General features: G+C 28.8%; 1 protein-coding gene across 1 annotated transcript in view; it reads left to right on the forward strand.

The window, feature by feature from the left end:
* LOC129984025 (monocarboxylate transporter 1-like) overlaps positions 1–19,429 on the forward strand; it is a 42,033-nt gene extending 22,604 nt beyond the window's left edge. The window contains exons 3-7 of the mRNA XM_056093777.1: positions 1,318–1,461; positions 2,153–2,541; positions 8,852–9,605; positions 10,300–10,425; positions 17,707–19,429. Coding sequence (XP_055949752.1) covers positions 1,318–1,461; positions 2,153–2,541; positions 8,852–9,605; positions 10,300–10,425; positions 17,707–18,041 — 1,748 coding nt within the window. The 3' untranslated portion in view covers positions 18,042–19,429. The remainder of the gene's footprint in view (positions 1–1,317; positions 1,462–2,152; positions 2,542–8,851; positions 9,606–10,299; positions 10,426–17,706) is intronic.
* Positions 19,430–21,281: the final 1,852 nt, after the last annotated feature.

The following is a 21,281-nucleotide window of genomic DNA, read 5'->3' on the forward strand; positions in this document are numbered from 1 at the left end:
TAATTCTCCTTATCAGTACTATATAGCAATATATAAGAATTAACTTTAACGTTTAAATAAATTTGCGATGACCAAAGTATTATTTATCAAAATTCTCCAAATCCAGCAATCAGTGTTGTGCTTTCAAAATTTTGAATATTTCAAAATAAAGTTCAGGAAATCTGGACAATTTATATTTACTTTAAAATTTTTCTGATTCATAAATTCAATCCCATATTATTAAAAGATACAAAACAATTAAAATACTTCTTTCAAAAAACAGTATTTTAAATTAAAATATATTTTTATGTTAGCTATCAAAATAAGAATGTTTAACTTCAAAATCATTATAAAATGTAGATATGACGACAATAAGAAAAGGGTAAATAACTTTTTTTGCACTATTTCGTAAAGACAAAATAAATTGTGAAGAAATTATTTTTTAAACAAAATTAATTTTAGAATATTAATTTTCAAAACATTTCTAATTTCAAATTTTTAGCATTAGAATGTAATAAATGATAATAAATTAGTGACATATAGCTCCCACAATAGAAAGTATATATTCTATTTAAATATTCTAAAAAATTATAATGAGTTTTATACATGCTTTGCGATTAAAAATTTTGAAAACATATATTATTCATAAATGTTTACTACCTACAAAGAATAATATTTTATTTTATAACAAATCTAATATTTTTTATGTACTTATAATAAAGTATTTTGTTTATCATTGGATATAGTGTTACTGATATATAATTACTAAATCTATGTGCATTACAAGTAATAAAATGCTTATAATTTAATATTTAAAAAAGTATGGTATAGCTAATATGTAGCCCGAAATTAAAAATTAAACATAATAATTCAGAAAATATGTAAAAATTTAAAAATTTATTAAAAAATAGTTTAAATTTTTTTGATTTTTTTCAAAAAAATAAATTTATTTCTACTTTTTTTTTCATTTTTAAATAAGTGTATGAAAATCATTAATAACAATTCATTAAATTCCTCTAATAATTATGACATTTTGTATTTAGCTTTTACTTATCGTGAATATATATAACTTTCGCAAATATTTTAATATTATTTTGTTTGATATTTACCTTTACTTAAGTTTCATGATTCTGAATTTGTTATTTCCTATTTCGTATATGTGACATTTTCTTAATAGTTTTAATTTTAAAAATAAATGTATAATGCATTTGGACATTTGGAAAAAGTTTCATATTTTCATATAATTCACATAAATCAGGAAAAAAACTCTATTAATGAATGATGTATTATATGCGCTAGGGATGTTATTGACACCGTTTCAAAACCTTTTTTTTCCAGGTCCCATTGTTAGTGGACTAGCGAATACTTATGGTACCAGACCTGTTACCATCGTTGGTACTGTTATTTCTGCAATCAGTTTTGCTTTAGCTTCTTTGTCACCTAGTGTGGAATATCTTTGTCTGGCGTTTGGTGTTTGCGGAGGTAACAGATTTTCGAAATTCTTTTTAATTATTGAATGTTATAGATATCTACTGATAATCAATAGATTAACTATGAAATAAAATAAATCATAAAAAAATATTGACAAGATGTCAAATTTTTCTTTCTGAAGTTCCTCTGAAATAATGCAATCAAAAATTAAAATTATTTGTTAAACAATTTCTTTAAAGGTAATTGGCAATGAAAACCGAAAAAAATTCGATTGCAAAAGCTCTTCAAATTCTTTCTACTTGCAGTGAAAAATAGTTACAATTCGGACTGAATATTACTTCGTGCGCATAGTGAAATAAACATTAAAAAAATCTGTGGAAAGTATTGTTTCTTGGTGCCTATCATCGTTCCACGATATTTTAATTTTTTTCCGCTTTCCTGCACTTCTTTTAAAATTTCTTTTTAATATCCGAGCCAAAAAATCCAGTTACTAATACCATTTTTTTTTCTCTTCCATTTTCTATCAATAAATATTTTGGGGAATAATTTTTTGATATACAAACATTTTTTAGATATAAATATTTAGAAAACTAGCATATTTTTCTAAAATTTGCAAAACGCATTAAAAAAATATCAGGATGATTAATTATCTAGAGATTTATTAAATGGTGTTTTTATTTTTATGCATGTAAGGGATGCTGATTTAACGAAGCTTAAGCTTAATAACTATTCTGCTTCACAGGTATAGGTTTTGGTTTCATTTATCTCCCTGCTGTTGTTACTGTGGGATTCTACTTTGACAGACGACGAGCTTTTGCTACAGGACTTGCAGTTTGTGGCTCAGGCGTTGGCACTTTCATTATGGCACCCTTGGTCCAGTATCTGTTGTTCACTTTTGATTGGAGAGGTACCATGCTCATATTGGCTGGAATCGTTCTCAACTGCGCTTTCTTTGGAGCACTCTTCAGGCCTTTGAAAGTCGAAGTCCCGAAAAAGGACATCGAAGTCCCTAAAGACGTAAAACCGCCAATGCTGAAAAGAATACAACAACTTCGCGAAGCTCAAAGAGAAAGATGGGATTCCAATGATGCATTGTCTAATGTGCCGCATTCATCTGTCAGTTTGCCTGAAGTAAGTTAAATAATATATATAAAAACAAATTTTGCAAAATTTTTTAACACATTATAAAGTAATTATTATTAATAGAATGGAACCAACCTGATAAGATTTGCGATCAAAAGCTCCCTCTTTGTGTAACCATAAATGGCTACTCTGATCCCCCACTAAGGCATAGAGATTAAATCTGATTGACCGGACAGCCGCGACAGCAACACTAGCGGGAACTATGGTTGAATAGTAAGGACCATCCATCACCGGTCATGGTACAAAACTTTCCGTGGGAAACATGTCTCATCATCTGTAGGAAATAGCCGACCCCCACCATTTCTGTATCTACCAATGTATCGAGAACCAACCACCATATCGAAAGCTTCTCATCTTTATTTCTGAGGTGCACTCCGGTGGGAGTCCCTCTTGGTGTAAAGAAAAATATAAAGCATAATTGAAAAATAAACAGAACTGAATAAACAGAATAGAATTTTGCTGTACTTTTTCAGTACAATACGTACTGAAAGAAAGTCCGCGATAAAAGTGTTATTTGTTAATGAAAACATTTGAAGTCATTCTTATCATTGTTTCCATCATTCTTGTAATAATTTTATGTTTAAACTTGCTTTAATTTTAATTACATAAACGTCCTTTCTTAGAGTTGAAATAGATTTCGTAATTTTAAACTATTGTCAGATGGCGAGGACGAAACTTGAGATGGCATTTATCTCATTATTTCAAACTAATGGGAGATCATTTGATGATCGGGAGATTTAGCATTCACCTGATTACAGTAAATCTGCTATGGTATAGGACATTACAGTATGGTTTTTACAGTAAATCTGCTAGGGTATAGGACATTGAATTCAAGACTATGCCACTAGACCATCATTTTTCTAAACCAAGTTGCTCTCAACGTGTTAATTTTATTAAAAAAATATTAAACTATTCGTTTCATTTGCAAATTTTTCATTAATTCATTGTCATTTAAAGCAATTTTTCTATAACCATGTTTGACCATCATCAGTTATATTAGTACTAATATTAAATTATATTATTTCATTCAATCACACAGTATCCTTGACAAAAGTAGCATTCATTAGATTCCACTTCAGTGCATATTTTCTATTTGAATTAAATCTCTAATCCATACCTCTGTCAAAATACTTCTCAGCGTACTAATATTATGAATAAAATATTAACCAACCAATACAGTTGCACATTTTTCCATTTTCTATTGCTTAACTGCGATTTAAAACAGTTATTCTATAATCATATTTAACCACCGTTTGTTATATTATTATTACTATTAAGTTATATTATTTGGTTCAATCACACATGCTCCTTGGCAAATGTAGCATTCACTAAATGTAGCGTTCATTTAAATGCAGATTTCCCATTGGAATTGAATATTGAATCCATACCTCTGTCAAGATATTTCTCAGTATTTTAATATTATCAATAAAATATTAACCCATTCGTTTCAGTTGCATATTTTTCAATTTTCCATTACTTCACTGCCATTTAAAACAATTATTCTATAAATATATTTGGCCACCATTTTTATATTATTAACTTATATTATATTATTTTTTATTATTAACTTATATTATTTCGTTCAATCTTACTAGAGCTTAGTGTATGAACCTTTCTTATCATCTCATTCAACCAAAATAAATGATTTGAGGAAATGTTTTTACTTAGTCATTTGTTTACAAACTCTTTGTTTCCCATTGAATCGACTGATGTAACAATGCATTTACCGGGCTGTGAGGATTCGACAGCCAAACGGATGTGTGATTCTGGAATGGAGCCAAACCAGCTGTATGATTTTTCAGGAGCACTACGTGTAGAACTTTTTTTTAAACACACTCATCCCATCGTAAACATCTTGTTTGTGTCTGGAAGAATATTTTACTCCTGTATGTAGAAACTTCCGCAGAGGCTTCCTGTTTCTTTTTTCATGAAGTCAACCCAGTGTTGAAGAAACGATAATTAGTTTGTGTGAATTTATAGGCAATCCTTGGGCTCGCGATCATCCATGGGTAAACAGCTGAAGGTCTGGGAATGAACTTGAGAAAAGCCTTTGTAATACACAATTCGTACTCGGTAGACTTGTTCGATTGTTTCAAAACTTCCACTTGTGAATCGCGATTGTGATATTATATTTAATTGCTACATTTGAAAATAAAAATATATTTAAAAAAATGTACAAAACCATATTAGACGGCATACTGTTATTTTTGTAATTAAATTTTTTTGAAAGTTCACTTTTAAGAAATTAGTCGAAATAAGTTGAAAAAAATGTAAATAAAAGATTTTTATGTATTTCTTTTATTTATGCACTCCAAAAAATAGCTGAAATATCGATTTTTTTTAGGAATGGGGATTTGTTTCATTGATTTTATCCTTTGATTCAATGTGACAAAATTTTGAAGCTGTGTCTTTAATATTTCTAAAATTACCTAGAATTTTATATACGGTGATAAATAAAATATATTCACAATTAAAAAAAGTGGAATTTCTTTTTTTCTTCAGTTAAGTTTTATCTCGCTTTCGTGTTTAATTTTTTTTTTCTATTTGAGCTATAAATTGTAACTTGTTTGTGCATGTTTATCATTATGCAAATAATAAAACTATACATGCTATAAGCATTCGAATGTTTGGTATTTTTTACACACCAGAAATAAAAAAAAATAGAAACTGTGACATTTTATCATTTTTCGCAATGTATAATAGCTAAACTTTTATATTGGATTTTTTTTATTAAGATTAGCTGGAAACCTATGCGTAGATTTGTATATATATTTCAACTTTTATAATAAAAAAAACATTTCAAACCATAAATATTAATATTTTTAAAAATAGTAAAGATTTTTAAAAAAAGAGAGAAAGAGATTTTTTTCAAGTGTAAAATTTAAATAAGGGTGCAGTTTAATTTTTTTCATATTAAAATGGTTTTATTTGAATATTAAATAAGAATCTTGTCAAAACTTTGAATGCTACATCTACAAAAAAAATTATTGAAATTGGCACATTTTAACAGCAAGGTTAACTTACTTTTTCTTTCAAAATAATATAGCCATACTATTCCTATCGGTATTCCTTTTTTCAACTCTAGATTATTCTTAACATTTCATTTTTTAAAACCCAATTTTCAGAAATATTCCGTTAATTGTTTTAACACAACTGTCTTGTATAAAAACGTATCCGTATTTATTTAAAAAAAAGCGATTCTTCATGAATCTAATGTTTGTCAGTGCTTTCTTTCTTTCTTTCTTTTAGACTTAAATCTGTAACGTCCTTATACGGAACGCGGAACGTTTGTTAAAGGGAACGGACAGACGAAGAAATTCGAAAATTAAAATAAAAATCTAAGCATATAGAAAAATTAAATATTTCATTATTATAATTAAGTAAGTAATTTTTAAAAAAGTGAAAATAAGTAAGCACGCAGAAACCATATCTTTATCACTTTATTTGAACATTTTTATAGGTTTCCTTTAACTATAGTCTGAAATCCTATAAAATATTGAATAATTTGTGCAGATATAAAGGCAAATAACCGATTCTGCAATATTTTGAATTGTCTTTATTTTTTTTAATATTGATTTGACAAAGTTAAACTAATTTCCAAATGCCATATTGTAGAAGGCGATGGAATGAGGGAAATAGGAAGGAGATAAATATTTTATGTCACAGAGAAGACACCTTATACAGATGCTATTACGTTTTCTGCGTTTAAACTCTAGATGCTAAATTATAAACTGCCCATTCGTAGCACGTTTTCTGGAGTCAAACCGGAACTAACAGTCAAAAACCATATTATCCTGGTTAGTTTCGAGAAGTTCAAAAATTTTCAAGATGAATCGTATGATAGAATAAGTATGCACATGATGGTTCTGAAGAGTTAATGATACTGAATTGCTATAATGGCATATTTTGTTTAAGTTTGGATAGAAGAATTATTTAGAATGTAATTGTTTAATTAAATCTAGTTCATCTTATTAGGTTTTTTAATGTGAACTTATTATAGTTGTGGAAAAAAACAGGAGTATTTAAGATATTTTCTCAATCCGGAACAATTGAATAAAAATTGGAACATTTTCGGTTAAGCCAAGCAAAGTGCCTGGTCTTTTACCTTATGCTCATCTGCTTTTCGAAGAAACATTTTACGAAGCTAGAAACAAAATATATAATTTTTGAAATGACTCGGGGGGAATTTATTCCATCATTCATTAGAATATGACGATTCTGGTTGACCTCTACTGGAGACAGCAATGAAATTGTAAACATATTTTTCTCTCGGTGCCTAAAATAATCGGCCTTCAAATTGCCTCAGATGTTACATAATGAAGTCATTGCTCGAAAAATAAGAATCGAAAGTTGCTTAATGTTAAAACAAGTACTCAGGGGCACTTGTTGATTAGATACATTTTTAAGGCGCAATTCGTTTAAGTGTTCGAAGCGGAACGCCCATGTTTATTTTAAATGTTTTTAACATTTAACTACAGAATCTGATTCCGATAACTCTGAAACTAAATATTCATATTTTGTAATAAATGCTTTCGAATAACAACTCTTCAGACACAAAAATGTTTGCTTATACTTACTTGAGAATGTTTTTACCAAGAGTAGAAGTTGGGTATTTTTTTAAAAATCTTTTTTATTAATCCTTAGCACTCCACTGCTCGGTTACAGTGACATTAGCTTTCAAGAATACTATGGGCTTAAAACTCATATAATTCAAGTTCATTATTCAAATAGTGCAGACAGACCTTTACTTCGATCTTAATTACTAATTTTTATTGCTAATCAAAGTAATTACATCGTCTTTTAAAGAATTTAACCAGCAAATGCGGTCAACAAAGCATCATAAGCATATAATTAGATTAGGAGATCATAATTATTAATTTTGACTCAGTAATTATGATCTCAGTCTAATTTGATCACTAGACTGAGAACGTAATTACTAATTTTGATTGCTAATCAATGTGATAGCATAATCTTTTACTGAATTTTACTAGCAAATGGGACTAGCAAAGCATTATAAGCATATAATCAGCTTTCAGATAGCAAAAACGCCTTGAGAGCCTAACTGTTATTGGAACCCGGCTTATACACCGACTTTGTTAACTGTGCTTTTTTTCAATTTTGTATATCTAAATTATCTTATTACGTAACAAAAAAAAACTGAATAATTCGATTAAAACAAAGCTAAATTAGCAGAGCTGAAATATATATCACAAGAAAAACATTAACCTGCTTTTAATATCTACGATAATTATTAAGCATTAAATCAACTTTTGTGATGGTTAATTGCTAAAGTAATTAGTTAATTGATTAAAATTAATTAATTAAGCAAAAAAAATTATACAATGAGCTGTAAGTAGCTAGTAGCTTACAAGTAGCTAATCATCTCTTCAGAGTTTCTGGTTCGATATTGAAAACTGTAGCCAAGTATATGTGGTTTGCTTCAAAATTAAATCTGTACCAATCCGTTTCATTACAGACTACTTTAAAAAAATAATTTTGGATGATGCAGTATTAGAATGTTTCATGTCATATTTTGAAAAAAATATAGCTATATCTCAAAATGTTATATGTAATAATTAATACTTTTAAGGTATTCTCACAGAGTAACTTTATGGAAATCAAGAAATGTGTTCTTCATAAGGTCCCTTTGTAAAACTGGAAGTGGGTGGAATCTATGGAATATGAAAAGAATTTTTCATCACAATATATAAATTGTATTAATTGACTGCTACGACTTAATAACATTATCTTATAACTTTAAACGAGCAATTCTTGGATATATAAAAATTTCGTGTATCTCGGAAACGGCTCTAACAATTTGGATCAAATTTTATATTTAGATAAGGCTCTATTTTTTATCTATGTAGGTGTTTTTCCTGAAAAAAAAACGTGAGTTTACACTACAAAAAAAATTATAACTAAATATTGACATGTGGCTATACATGGCCTACATAAGCGTATCCGAGATAAGATATGGTGAGGGCTTCGGACCCCCATGCATTTTTCTCGTGTTCGATCTGCGTTTGCAATTCAGTTATATTTCACTTATAACATTAAACTTTAAATATGATTTTATTTACGATTTTACCAACAAAAAAACTGCCTAATTAGGCTGGGTTTTTCCAGGTACTTTCACTTTATATTTGAACAAGACATCAAATATCATTATTATTTCTCAACTTTTGTTTTGCTTCTTTTCGTGTTAACTTTTTTTCTCAGTAATGTTCTAAAATGTTCATTTTTAAAATTTATATGAATATATTTACTAAAGTTCAAATAATTATCATTAATTTTTCAGATAAATTGCGTGATAAAGAAACTTGGTTCAAGTCCTTTGATATCTTCCGACAACAACAGTCCTCCTCCATCCTATAGTGACGTTGTCGAAGCTGATGAGGAAGAAAGATATGCCTTCCTCCAACAACCACCTCATCCACCCACTATGAATAAAAACCATTCTCAATCTATATGTTCCACAGATTCCAACAGGCCACGAAAACCTCGTAGCAGCAGATCCCGCAGTGAACTATCCCGTCCTTTTTATCGCCAAGATATTCTCTACAGCGCAAGTCTTCTGCATTTGCCTCAGTTCAAAAAATCCAACAATGATCTGAGTTTGTACGCAGCCAGTGTCACCAAAATTCCCCAAGAGCCTATCCCTGAAGACAGTGGCTGTCTGTCTCCAGCTATGAGAGATACTTTCAGACAAATGCTGGACATATCTCTTTTAAGAAGCCCGACATTCTTGCTTCTGGGAGCAGGTGGTTTCCTCACGCTTGCTGGATTTTTCATACCTTTCATGTTTGTGGTAGACAGGGCTGTCCAACAAGGGATAACTATGGAAGAGGCGACTTACATACTTCCTGTGATTGGTCTGACCAATACAGTAGGCAGAGTATTTTGTGGATGGATATCAGATAGACCGTCACTGAATGCGTTAACCATAAACAATTGTGCTCTGGTGATAGGTGGACTAGCAACTGCTTTGAGTACCTGTTTCAATTCGATTGCTTTTCTTCTATCATATGGAGCATTATTTGGATTCTGCATTGGTAAGTAGATACTTTCTGGTTCTCCAAAAGCATTGCTTGTAGTGACTAAAGAATCTAAATACAGGAATATAATTTTATGATGGACAGTTAATAGACGTATATTAACAGTATTTATTCGAGAGCTATTTTGGTTCAGAAATCTTAATCTTCAGCCATGATCAGATAATGAGTACTTCAAACTCTATACTAACCAAAGTTAAGACCAATTCAACTTACAGCAGGTTCAGATACATTAGGTTGAACCAGATCTGAAATTTCTGGTCTTTATATCCCAAGCTTGAAAGTCTCGTATCAAATGCCGTATACCTTTACAGATTAATCTAATTACTACATTAATGATGAACTTCAATCCTGATTGCTCGTTTAACTTACGATGCATAATAACTTATGCGTTTACTTTCCAATACAATATTTATTTTCCAATCAATCAATTTATAAGACTATCTAATAAATTCTAGTTTATTGCTATAGTATAACAAAAGTTAAAATTCAATGCAGCATATTTTACATGCATGCAACAGTAGTATATTTGTATTGTAGAAATATATGTTTCGTATAATCATATATATATATATATATATATATATATATATATATATATATAAAATATCAAAGATTTTGATACTAGGAAACTAATGTCTTCCATATTCTTGTAAAAGTATCCTTTTAAAACTAATGAAGCTCATTGAAACAGGTTGTTTTGCCACCCTTCGATCAATCGTCATCGTTGAGCTGTTGGGCCTTGAGAAGCTGACAAATGCATTTGGTCTTTTACTTCTTTTCCAAGGAATAGCCTCTATTATCGGTGCACCAGTTGCAGGTAAATATTTCTATTTTTCTTTCACTCTAAAATTAATTACTTTCAAAATGAAAACAACATTAGTTCAAAATACCAACAACATAACATTGGACTTATTTATCATTAATTTATGTAATTATAGTATTAAATTAAACTTCTTGGATTCCAAAAGCTACTATGAGCATATTTCCAATTCCTTATAAGCATACACTTTTAACCATAAAATCTCGAACTCCTACCAAATCGATCTTTTCGATGAAATCCTGACTTGAGCACTTTCAGGCGCATAGCTGATGTCTAGGGGTAAAAGGTAATTTTCGGCCATCCACTCATATGGAAGAACAATTCCATTTCAATTTTGTACATGAAAAAATTACGCGGAGTTTTGAAGCCTACGTCTAAAAGTATAAAAATAAATCGGGTTTTTTATTTCTCAAATGGTCAAAAATAATGCCTTATTATCAAAAAGAAAATCATCGGTCGTCTTTACTACGCCGTACTTGTTTCAGTAACTAATAATCTTGATATCTTATTGTTTGAATGACGTTAGGCTATGAGGACTACTCTTACCTTGCACGGGGCTTTAAAAAATATTTATTGGAAATAAACTATTTTGAAGAGGAACGGCATGAAACCTGATGAAGCAATTACAGTTATGAGTATTTGCAACGACAAAATTACTGAAAAAAACTTATTTTAATACCTTGACACATATTTTACACTATAGTGCACTACTAGAATTTGCATGTATATTGTGGTTGATTTTTTTTCTCTTAATTAAATTGGGTTAATTCTCTTAATTAATTTACGTGGAATTATTTGGGAAGTATGTAAGTTTAAAGCATGGTCAAGTGACATTCCATAAATTTAATGATTGCATTCATAATTTTGTAATAAGATGTTAAATTTCTCGAAACCACATTTTGCTTATCAGACCACCTATTGATGGAATTATTCTCCCAAATTTCTGTTTTTGCTATTTAACTATTATATTACGAATGTCTTGATGAAATCTTTAATAATCCATTAAAACTTGAAGCATCTCCTATTTCTTTTTAAATACTCACGTACGACTATCAGCGGGAATGTCTCTTCATCTTTCCATTTTAGTGATAAATGTAGTCATCACAAATGAGGCTATAAAATAAAGCAGAAAAATGATATTTATAGGGTAAATAAAAAATTCATAGATTCAATTACACGAAGAGGTTACAAATCTAATAGCTTACTCGTATAACACTTGTCAACCTGTAAATCAGATGAGAAATATCTGTTGAATAAATATCTATATTGCTTGTAAAGTCTGTCTCTAGTCTTTTTCTGATTATGGATAGCCCAATTCAAACAAACTAAAAATGTCAATCAACGCTCAATATCCATAAATGTCCATTATGTCATAACTTCTGTTCTTCAGAATACTGTTCTTACGCATTGACCCAAAATAAAGTAGGCATATCAATCATTGCATCTATCATTCAAGAGCAGCAATTGTTGCGAAGCTCATTTCATGAATGAGAGATTATTGGTCAGATTATCATAATATTAATTCTCTCCCATTGGCGAGAAAGAATTCAATCAACTGTACAAAATCTCAACAAGCGTCGTTCATTGGTCCATCCTTCTGTTTCTATTTTTCGAGAATGGGAAACTGCTTATATTTTTAGATCACCATGAGGATAAAAAAAAAAAAAATGCGCTTTCCCTGGAAAACAGATTTTTGAGGTGGCAATGGGATGATGGATGCCGGTGAAAGATATGATAGCAATCCATCTTCACACGTTTTAGATTGCCCCTTGTTTCCCTTGTAATCTTTCGGCGGGCATCATAAACTGATTAATGCCATTGATTAACGATTCAATAGCTTTATCTCAAATTCAGCGTCGAACTGACTGGCTTTGAGTATCTGTTGATTTAATCGGCATCATCAACAAAGTTCATGATTTGATGAAATTCAGCGTGGAAACATTTGCGTATTAATCAATGATAATTTAAGTATTTTTCGTTCTGATGTAATACACATTATAAGGCTCTTTTTTTTTTTTTTCGTAACTAGTGAATTTAGTCTCATATTTCAATACATTTTTAACTTAATCATCATCTAAAGATTTATCTTAATTAATCTTTTTTAAATTTCAGTAAAAAAATGTGTTTTTATTTATTTATTCTTAATATGCATATCATGGGACAAAATGACTAAAGTAATAAAATTCTCGTAAAATTCATCCTAATTATTATTCAATGATATCCATTCTGACATTCCTTCTTCTCTTTTCTTCTTTTTTTCCTCCTGCTGTTTGCATTTAATTATAAGGATAAATTATAAAAAATCATAAATTTGAAACAAATATTATATTAAAAAAGATTAATTCACAGGATTTGTGAAGAGTAATGTTACATAACCAGATAAATGAAGATATTTCAATACATCATAAATATGATATTCTCAATCATACTTTATATAGCAATGATTTTAATAATTAAAGATAAACATCCATTAGAGTGCTGTTATTTTATAACTAGAAAAATTATCTGTTTAAACAATATTTTAAATCTGATTACCAAAGTTTAACTAACGAATTTTGAAGTAGATTTCATATATATTGGCAGAGTGCTTAAGAAATGAAAAAAAAGTTATTATTTATGGTGCATTTTAGATGTAAGTATATAATAAAATTAGAAATCTTATTTCCTCTCAATGGGACATTCTTTATCCATAATGTCTACGAATACTCAAAACAAAATTAATTATTAAAATCAGATTAAAACACTTAATATTCTCTTAAATGAAAAAAAAAATACATTGCCGAATACAAAATTTTAAAAATGCCCAAAAAAATACTAGCAACAACCTTCAATTTAGTCATAACGATAAAATGTAGTGAATCAGTATCAAACATTGATAAATCAATCAAATTAAACATTAAAAAAACTTATTTCAGTTCCATTTGGTAGACGCCAAAACGAGATTTTGCATGTCATAATGACGCGGATTAAAAAGAAGGATATATCTTTATCTCCGTTCTAGCGTTACAGATTATGGAAGACAATTATATTGGCAGGTTTCCAGAATTTGTATATTTTATAAAGTCATTTATTTGGCATCTTAACTTAAAGAATTTTTTTATCGCCTGCATTCCGCTTCTCTCAACCAGCTGCTTAGTCAGAAATCTGCCATTGGTATTATTATTACTAGAAGTTAATTTGAAACTGGGGGATAAAAATAGGACTATACAAGATTATATTTGTCAGTCATAAAGGTCCGCCATCGTCTGTAACACTGAAAGTAGATAATGGATTCGTATTGCCAATATATATATTTATAAATTAGTGCTTTAATTCATTAAAAATTCCATTTATTCTTTTATTCGTTTTAATAACTTCCGCATCAAAGTATTTTTTAACATCAAATTTTGATAATATGTAATTCAGACTACATTAGAAATTTTTCTCTCCTATATTCATTATGTTATGCAGCTCCCTAATTTTTAGTCTGCTTATTTAACACTAGAAAAGAAAAAATGATTAAGCTTCAATTAATCAAATCTTTACTGAGTCAAAAACATGTTCATAAAAAACGTATAGATAGAAAGTAGAATCATTCGGCATTGAGGTTTTACGTTGCTACAGAATATTTCATGATTTCTGCAATATCCTAGAAGAATACGCGTTAAAAACTTCTTTAATTCAACAAAAAATTAGTAAACAAATTCATATTAAAATAGAAAAGCACTTTCCCAGGTAAAATATCGATAATATATTTTTATACATCCAATTATACAGCAGGAAAAAAACAGTTATGTTTAAAAATGTGAGAGTTTTTTTTTCATCGTTGTTTCTTTTTGAGTTTAAATCTTAACAATAAATGCAACAAAATTTCAGACTATAATTACAATTTTTTTGCAAAAATAGGCTTGTGCAAAAAAAAAAAAAAAAATTTTGATCATTAATAATGGAAGAAAATTCCAAAATGAAATGTTTGTAGAAACAAAGAATATGACATAAGTTTCATTACAAAAACCAAATTATATTGTTATAAAATATGATTAAAAATATTTTTACGTATTAATTATAATTAGGCAAAATATACATGGCAATAAATTGGTGTCGTTCAAAAAAAAATTTTTAATTTTAAGATGATGTAATAATTATTTTTGCTATAAAACATTTTCAAAAACTCTCTAGAAAAAGTTGAAATTTCGCTAAAATTTTTTAGGACTGAAAATTTCACAAAAAAAAAATCCCTCTGAGGTGCACATTTCCACCATTTGAAGTATAGCTGTGCCAAATTTAGTATTCTTGGTCGCAATGTATATTGTGAAAAGTGCCGATTTACTCACTACACAGTCATATACAATTCTGCTTAATTATTAGTAGAGATAGAGATGTTTGACTTTTTTTTTTCTCTTTTTGAATTCAGAATCGTTTCTCTTTTTAAAAACATCTTATATTTTATATATTTAATAATATACAATTCTAAAATCAGCAAAAATACAGGTACCAAAAAGGAAGATTTTTTGAAAAAATACATAATTTAGTTATCTTTCTGTAGGCTGACAGTACGGTAATGCATCGAAATCCTAATTTCTTTCATTTCTGTACGATAATTTTATTTATATATTAGTAGTAAATTTTTTTTTATTTGTAATACATTATATTTTTTATTATTAATATAATATGAATTGTTATATACGTTGTAATCTATTTTTTTCCCTTCTTATTTTGGCTTACTGTTAAATATTTCTGCCTTATGTTCAGTATTTGGCTGTTAATGTTCGTATAATTTTCATGATATCTACATATTCTGAAAATCTCATACAATATTATTTCTTTTAATCTTTGATTATTATTGTTTCACAATGTATTGTTTTTTCTTGAATTTTTTTTCATAAAAAAGACGCAGTAATAACGAAAAAAAAAAGTATAAACGATGTATGAACTGGCTGGCAAGGAAATGCCCTTGAAAATGAAAAAGCCTCATGTTTAACGAACTTATATTTTAAAATTTTTTAAATTCCAATTCATGTTTTTGAGACCTATGCCATCTCGTGGACTTTAGGCTGCCAAGTTTGATGAGACATCAGCAGCAACTTGCATCATTCGTTCTTAATCTTGATTGAGCATTTAGAGATAACAGCACGTTTATGTTTTTTGATAAAAGCTGTTGAAGAGTTTCACCCCTAGTGGAAGTGATATTTAATTTGGTTGAAATGCTTCAAGGTTTGGGGCGTGGATTGTAAACGATTGGCTGCTGACAGATATCTTCTGTGAAGCCGACAAATATTTTGATCCATTTTTACAAACAGCAATGAAATATTGATCGAAACTTCCTGTCATGTTTTTTAAAAATGTATTCATGCTGACACATATTCAATGTTCGTCACTTTAGTTTGGAAATGTGGTTCCTGATTATAACAGAATCGAGATAACCTAACAAGGTCAATCTGCTGTTTATTTGATTTGTTTATAAGGAGAATGAGGTTTATGAAAAATTCCTTTGGTAATAACAAACAGATTTAAAAATACCTCTGATTAATTTTAAAATGTATACCATTCTTAAAATATGCAGTAGTAACTAAACAATTGCTGTCGAATAATTAACAGATTTGAGTTCTGAAAAAATTATTGAATTGAATTTAGAATAAAACTGATTTTAATACTAAATTATAACTTACATTCCAAGTTAGTAACAACATTTGATTTTTTTAATTTAAAATAAAACGATAAAACTGAATGAAACTTGGAAAAACTTATCATAATCTTCGACAAGAAAATAATTTTAGCATTCTCATGTCAAATAAAAGCTGAATTCGAAATATTTTGTTAGAATAGACCTTTTCTGATCTACATGGATGCATAATAGTCCAAACCTAGTTCATATTATTGCTTTAGAGTTGTAATCAAATAACTGTCATAGATTTTAAATAGTATTATGATCGGTATATCCCGTTTCAAACCAAATTATAAGGGACTTACAGAAATGCAGTCAAAGTTTCATTTATTAGAATAGTATTAGAAAACTTTTTTAATGATATTTCTTTTGAATCCTGATTGACTTTTCTAATAAATTATATTCTCCCTCAAAAACAAGAACTTTTTTTATTCATTTCAGTTTCTAAAAATGCACATCCCTGGGACTGAATATAAAAATTATTCTCAATATCTTATTTTGATGAGAAAATTTAATTTGGCTATAATCCCATTGTTTTTTGTTTAGAGATTACTTCGACCTTTTTATCGTAATTAAAATATTTCATTTCCCGATTTTTGTAAAAGAGATGTAAATTTTTTAGAGATACTTAATCCCTTGAGACACAACTTTTGGATTATTAAATCCATTAAGCTGCCATATGAATTGCTGAGAACTAATATTTCTCCTTAGATATATTATATTAATACAGTGACATTATTTGAAATTTTAATTATTTGAAAGGAACACAAGTATTAAAAAAAGTATGATGGCATAATTTACATTTTCTCAAAAAAAAACAAAACGAGTATATATGAATACAGGTTCTGGCAACACTCAAGATGACGTACTGTAAAAAATTAATGTGGCAACATGTTTACAATAGAAAAGATCAATAATTAATAACATATATATTAGGAGTCGGGAAAAATGGAGAGAAAGCGGTCGAATGGCAAGCATGAATCTCAAGACACTGCTGAACTAAACTAAACTAAAATATTTACTCGACATCGTGTTCACAAAATAGTTTTTTGTGTACAGAACAAAGTTGAAAATACATGCAGTAAATGTAATAATGTTGTAAACAAAGTGAGAACAGGGAATGTTCTAACTGGTCATGGACGCCACTGCACTTTCTATAATAGATACGTGGATACACTGGAAAATACCAAATGAGTTATTAATACTTGCCTTAACAATGACGATTTGCATTATGACATCCATTAATGTGGTTACAGGCGTACTCGTAAACGAGTAATTTACGGATAGAAAGATGGCTAACGGATGAAGATTTGGAGTGCGAAAACAAGGCAAAGAAAAAATCTGATTTATCCACTATTTCTAAGCGAGTCCATGGATGAGTTTAGCAATTATTTGATATTCCTTTTCTTTAAATCCAAACGTTTCTTATAGTAATATTTCATTGGTTGAATTCAATTAGTAGCATAATGTTCCGTTTTATCTTTTGTTCTATCTGGTGTCTATTAACAATCTTCTCAAGAGAATGACCGTTAAATGAATACTTGGTAAAAAATGTTCACATTAAATAATTCTAACAGGTTTTATTATTCAAATAAAACTATTTATACTTATACATGATTTTTCTGCATTTCCAGGTATGTTTTACGATATAACAGGCAGCTATGATGCACCATTTTACATTTCTGGAACTTTGATACTTCTCTCTGGACTTCTCGGAGTACCTCTGCCATACATTTCAAGATGGGAGAAAAGCAGGAAAGAAAAGGTAATCAATGTAGAAGAAGCTCCCGAGGAGAACAACGTTTTTGTGGAACCGGCTCCTATTTCACAGCTGAGACGATTCTCATATGATGTGATACTAGAAGAGCCATGGTGTGCTTCGTCTCCAGATAAAACTTGCGTTTACAAAACACGTCTTTATCCGAAACTGCATAAACCAATGACACTTGCGCCATTTGATGATTTGTAATCATCAAATCAATCACGTTGAGACAAATCTTCAAGAAATGTTTCTGATTCAGTCGAACCTTATTGGCACAAGATATTGTGTGATATCTCCATGATGTTGATCGATATTCGATGCCGACCAATATCGTGTAGAAATCGTAACAATGTCGTTGGATATTTTGTGCTATTAGGGAAGACGCGTGAATGTTATTGAGTTGAAAAGACTTCATTAATTGAAACTTTTTACATCAGAGACAGTTTAGAACTGAAAGTTTCTTTAAAAGTACTATTTATTAAGTTAGTGCTACTTCCATCATTCTGTAGTTTGTCATTGAAATTTATGTTCATTATGAGATTTCTACAATCATTTTCTGCATTTTATGATGTGTGGTTACTATGCCTGCGTTCCATAGTAACAAAAAAAAAGTTCCAGAGTGATATTTTCAAAGTTTTGTGCCATAAAGTTGCTTCTTTGATGGAAAGAATCCCTAAAATATGAGTTTATCTTCTGTTAATGAAGGATCCATTTGTTGCATCTGATATTTCTGTCTTCTGGCAGGGAAATAATTTGGTATTTTCTGAATTAAAAAAATGAATTTTTTAATTAATTATAAATGAAGTCACCATTTTATTATTCTAAATATTTTACAAGCTGCATTTTCAAAAATTAGACGGATAGAAGCGACATTAGAAATACATAAACAGAACCAGTCAGAATAAGACTGAAGCAGGTGATAAGAACATAATCAAACGAAGTGTAAAAATACTGGTTCTGTTTTTATTCTTGGACGAATTTAACAGAAAATATAAAATTTTAATTTTGGGGATTATTATTCATAAATGTTAATCTTCAATATAAAATAATTCTTGTCTCAAGGAGCAAAATTAGAATATTAGTAAATCAAAATGACGTTTCCACTTAAGAGAAAAAGAACTTCATGATTAGAAATTTTAGAATACAATTTCTTCTGTTTGCTTATGTGCCAACCTACCAAAGAAGAATAACTTATAATTTTATACGAACATTGATAAAAAAAAAAACACTATTTTTTATCTGTAATAAAAATAAAAATAATAAATCTAAAAATTGAAATTCCACTATGTGTTACGTATTGTGACTAGCTCATAAATTGCCTTAATTAGGAAGAATGTTTCTACTTAAGAACAAACCTTGGATTCGCTTTCTTTCGCAAGAAGAATTCCGTAAAAACTTAAGAAAGTCTTTTAAAATGGTGAAACATTTTGTACTATGAACATTATTTTTCTGAACCGAATCAACGCACAAAAGACTGAGTAGATTTGTAAATACTGTTTCCTCACTTCTTGAAAATTATCCTTTTTTTTTAAAGGCGGGGACCATTTTTATGTATTCATCGTCATATGTATATTTTTGTAAATAAAATATTATCTTACTTTAATCAATGACTATATTTTTTTTTTTTTTTGTCGTTATGATTGATTCAATGATATTCATGCTGCAAGGGATAAAATATTTTCTTGTGTGCATGCGTGCGCTCGTCTATGTGCTGCATCAAAACTCAATGTGTGTGTGTATATATATATATATATATATATATAATGTCTCTAATAATGTGAGAATAAATTCCGCAAGAAGCATTATAGTATTCTTAGAAACACTAATAAAGCAGAAAAATTGACTTTGAAACAAAAATTACAAAAGTATTTTTTTGTAATGGATTGTCATTTAATGAACTAATTTCATCGATTTTCTTCTGATGCGTGCAAAATAAAAAAAACATATGATGTAAAAAATAGTACACGGTACATATAAAAAATAGAAAATACCATTAATAATGATGAAAACCGATAATATTGAATCTTCTTTCCAAATTATAACATTAAATTCAAGATCTTCAGCGGAAATTGGGCTAATTATAGTACAGCAATGATCAACTAATAAACAATAAAAGGAATACGTTAAAAAAACATAGGTACCTGTGAGGGATATAAAAATTTTTAATGTATTTAATGCTTCATTTCATAAAACTACTGGATTAAACGGAATATATTTTTCACACATTCCCTCGTAGACTGCGCATTGGCACATTAATAATTTATTGGTTTTGGTTTTAGTTGATATTTTACAAGACTATATCAGACATCGTTGGGCCCTGGACAAATTCTTGGGGACTATTGAAATTAGAGGAGGTAACAAGGTTTTTAAAACACATTTATTTTTTAACTGAAAGGTGAATGTTTTTATTTTAATGATTTGCTACTTTTCATTTTTTTTAATTTAGGAATCTTGCAAATATTAAGGAATACTGAAATCATTTTTAAGAAATTCATAACCAAATGATGTTATTCGTCTGAAACAAAAATATTAATTAAATTAGTCGATTAATTCATGGTTAGATTTTACAAATATTGACATAATCTATTATCATAAAGAGCACATAAAAGTGTGGCGCAGTTATGTACAGTTCATAAAGATCGGTTATTACAAGGGATTATATTTCCGGAATGATTAACGCAGATTATATTTCAAATTAAAATGAAGCGAAACTATATCATGTAGATATATTTTTATTCCAAAACAAGCAACTGGTGTTGCCAATTTTTAAAGGGACAAACTTGCGAAAACAAAGATAATAATATAAAGATATAGCTGCTACAAGTGTATAAAAGATCAAAACTCTTGCACATAAGTTAGTGAGTAACAAATCGGTTAGAAAATTTCATCTTTGAGGTAAGTAGAACTTCATCATCTGAGGTAAGTAAAATAAAATAAAAATGTTTATAAACATCTTATTTTGTAACTTCAAAATGTCCTTGAATCACAACAATTGAAAATTAAATGTTCATTGTTATTTTCAAATAAAATGGGGAAATTTCAAAAAATTAATGTTGCCAAAGTCTAACCTCAGAGCAAAAGTTCTGTTTGCATCCAAAATTAAAATAGTCGGTATAACTTAACTATAAACTGAACATTATAATGTATAATATACAAATAATCAATTGTTTTGCTTCCAAGCCACATGTTAAAGAGCAAAGAAGAAAAAAAATCTCACATATTCTTTAAAAACATGGGAAGAAGAAATAGGAGAATGCTTTAACCTCCTTTTGAGTTCATTAGAATATAAAATTTACTTTCGTATTATTCACGGGATTTTTGTATCTTACCTTTTCTTAAAGTCAGTGAATTAATCTAATATTTATTCATTCATCTATGGGACTAGGAAGTAAAACTATCAACTATATGCTTATTTATTAAAGATCACATGGATTAGCTATGCCATAA

The sequence above is a fragment of the Argiope bruennichi genome, chromosome 9 (genome assembly GCF_947563725.1).
Source record: "Argiope bruennichi chromosome 9, qqArgBrue1.1, whole genome shotgun sequence".
NCBI classification, from domain to species: domain Eukaryota; kingdom Metazoa; phylum Arthropoda; class Arachnida; order Araneae; family Araneidae; genus Argiope; species Argiope bruennichi.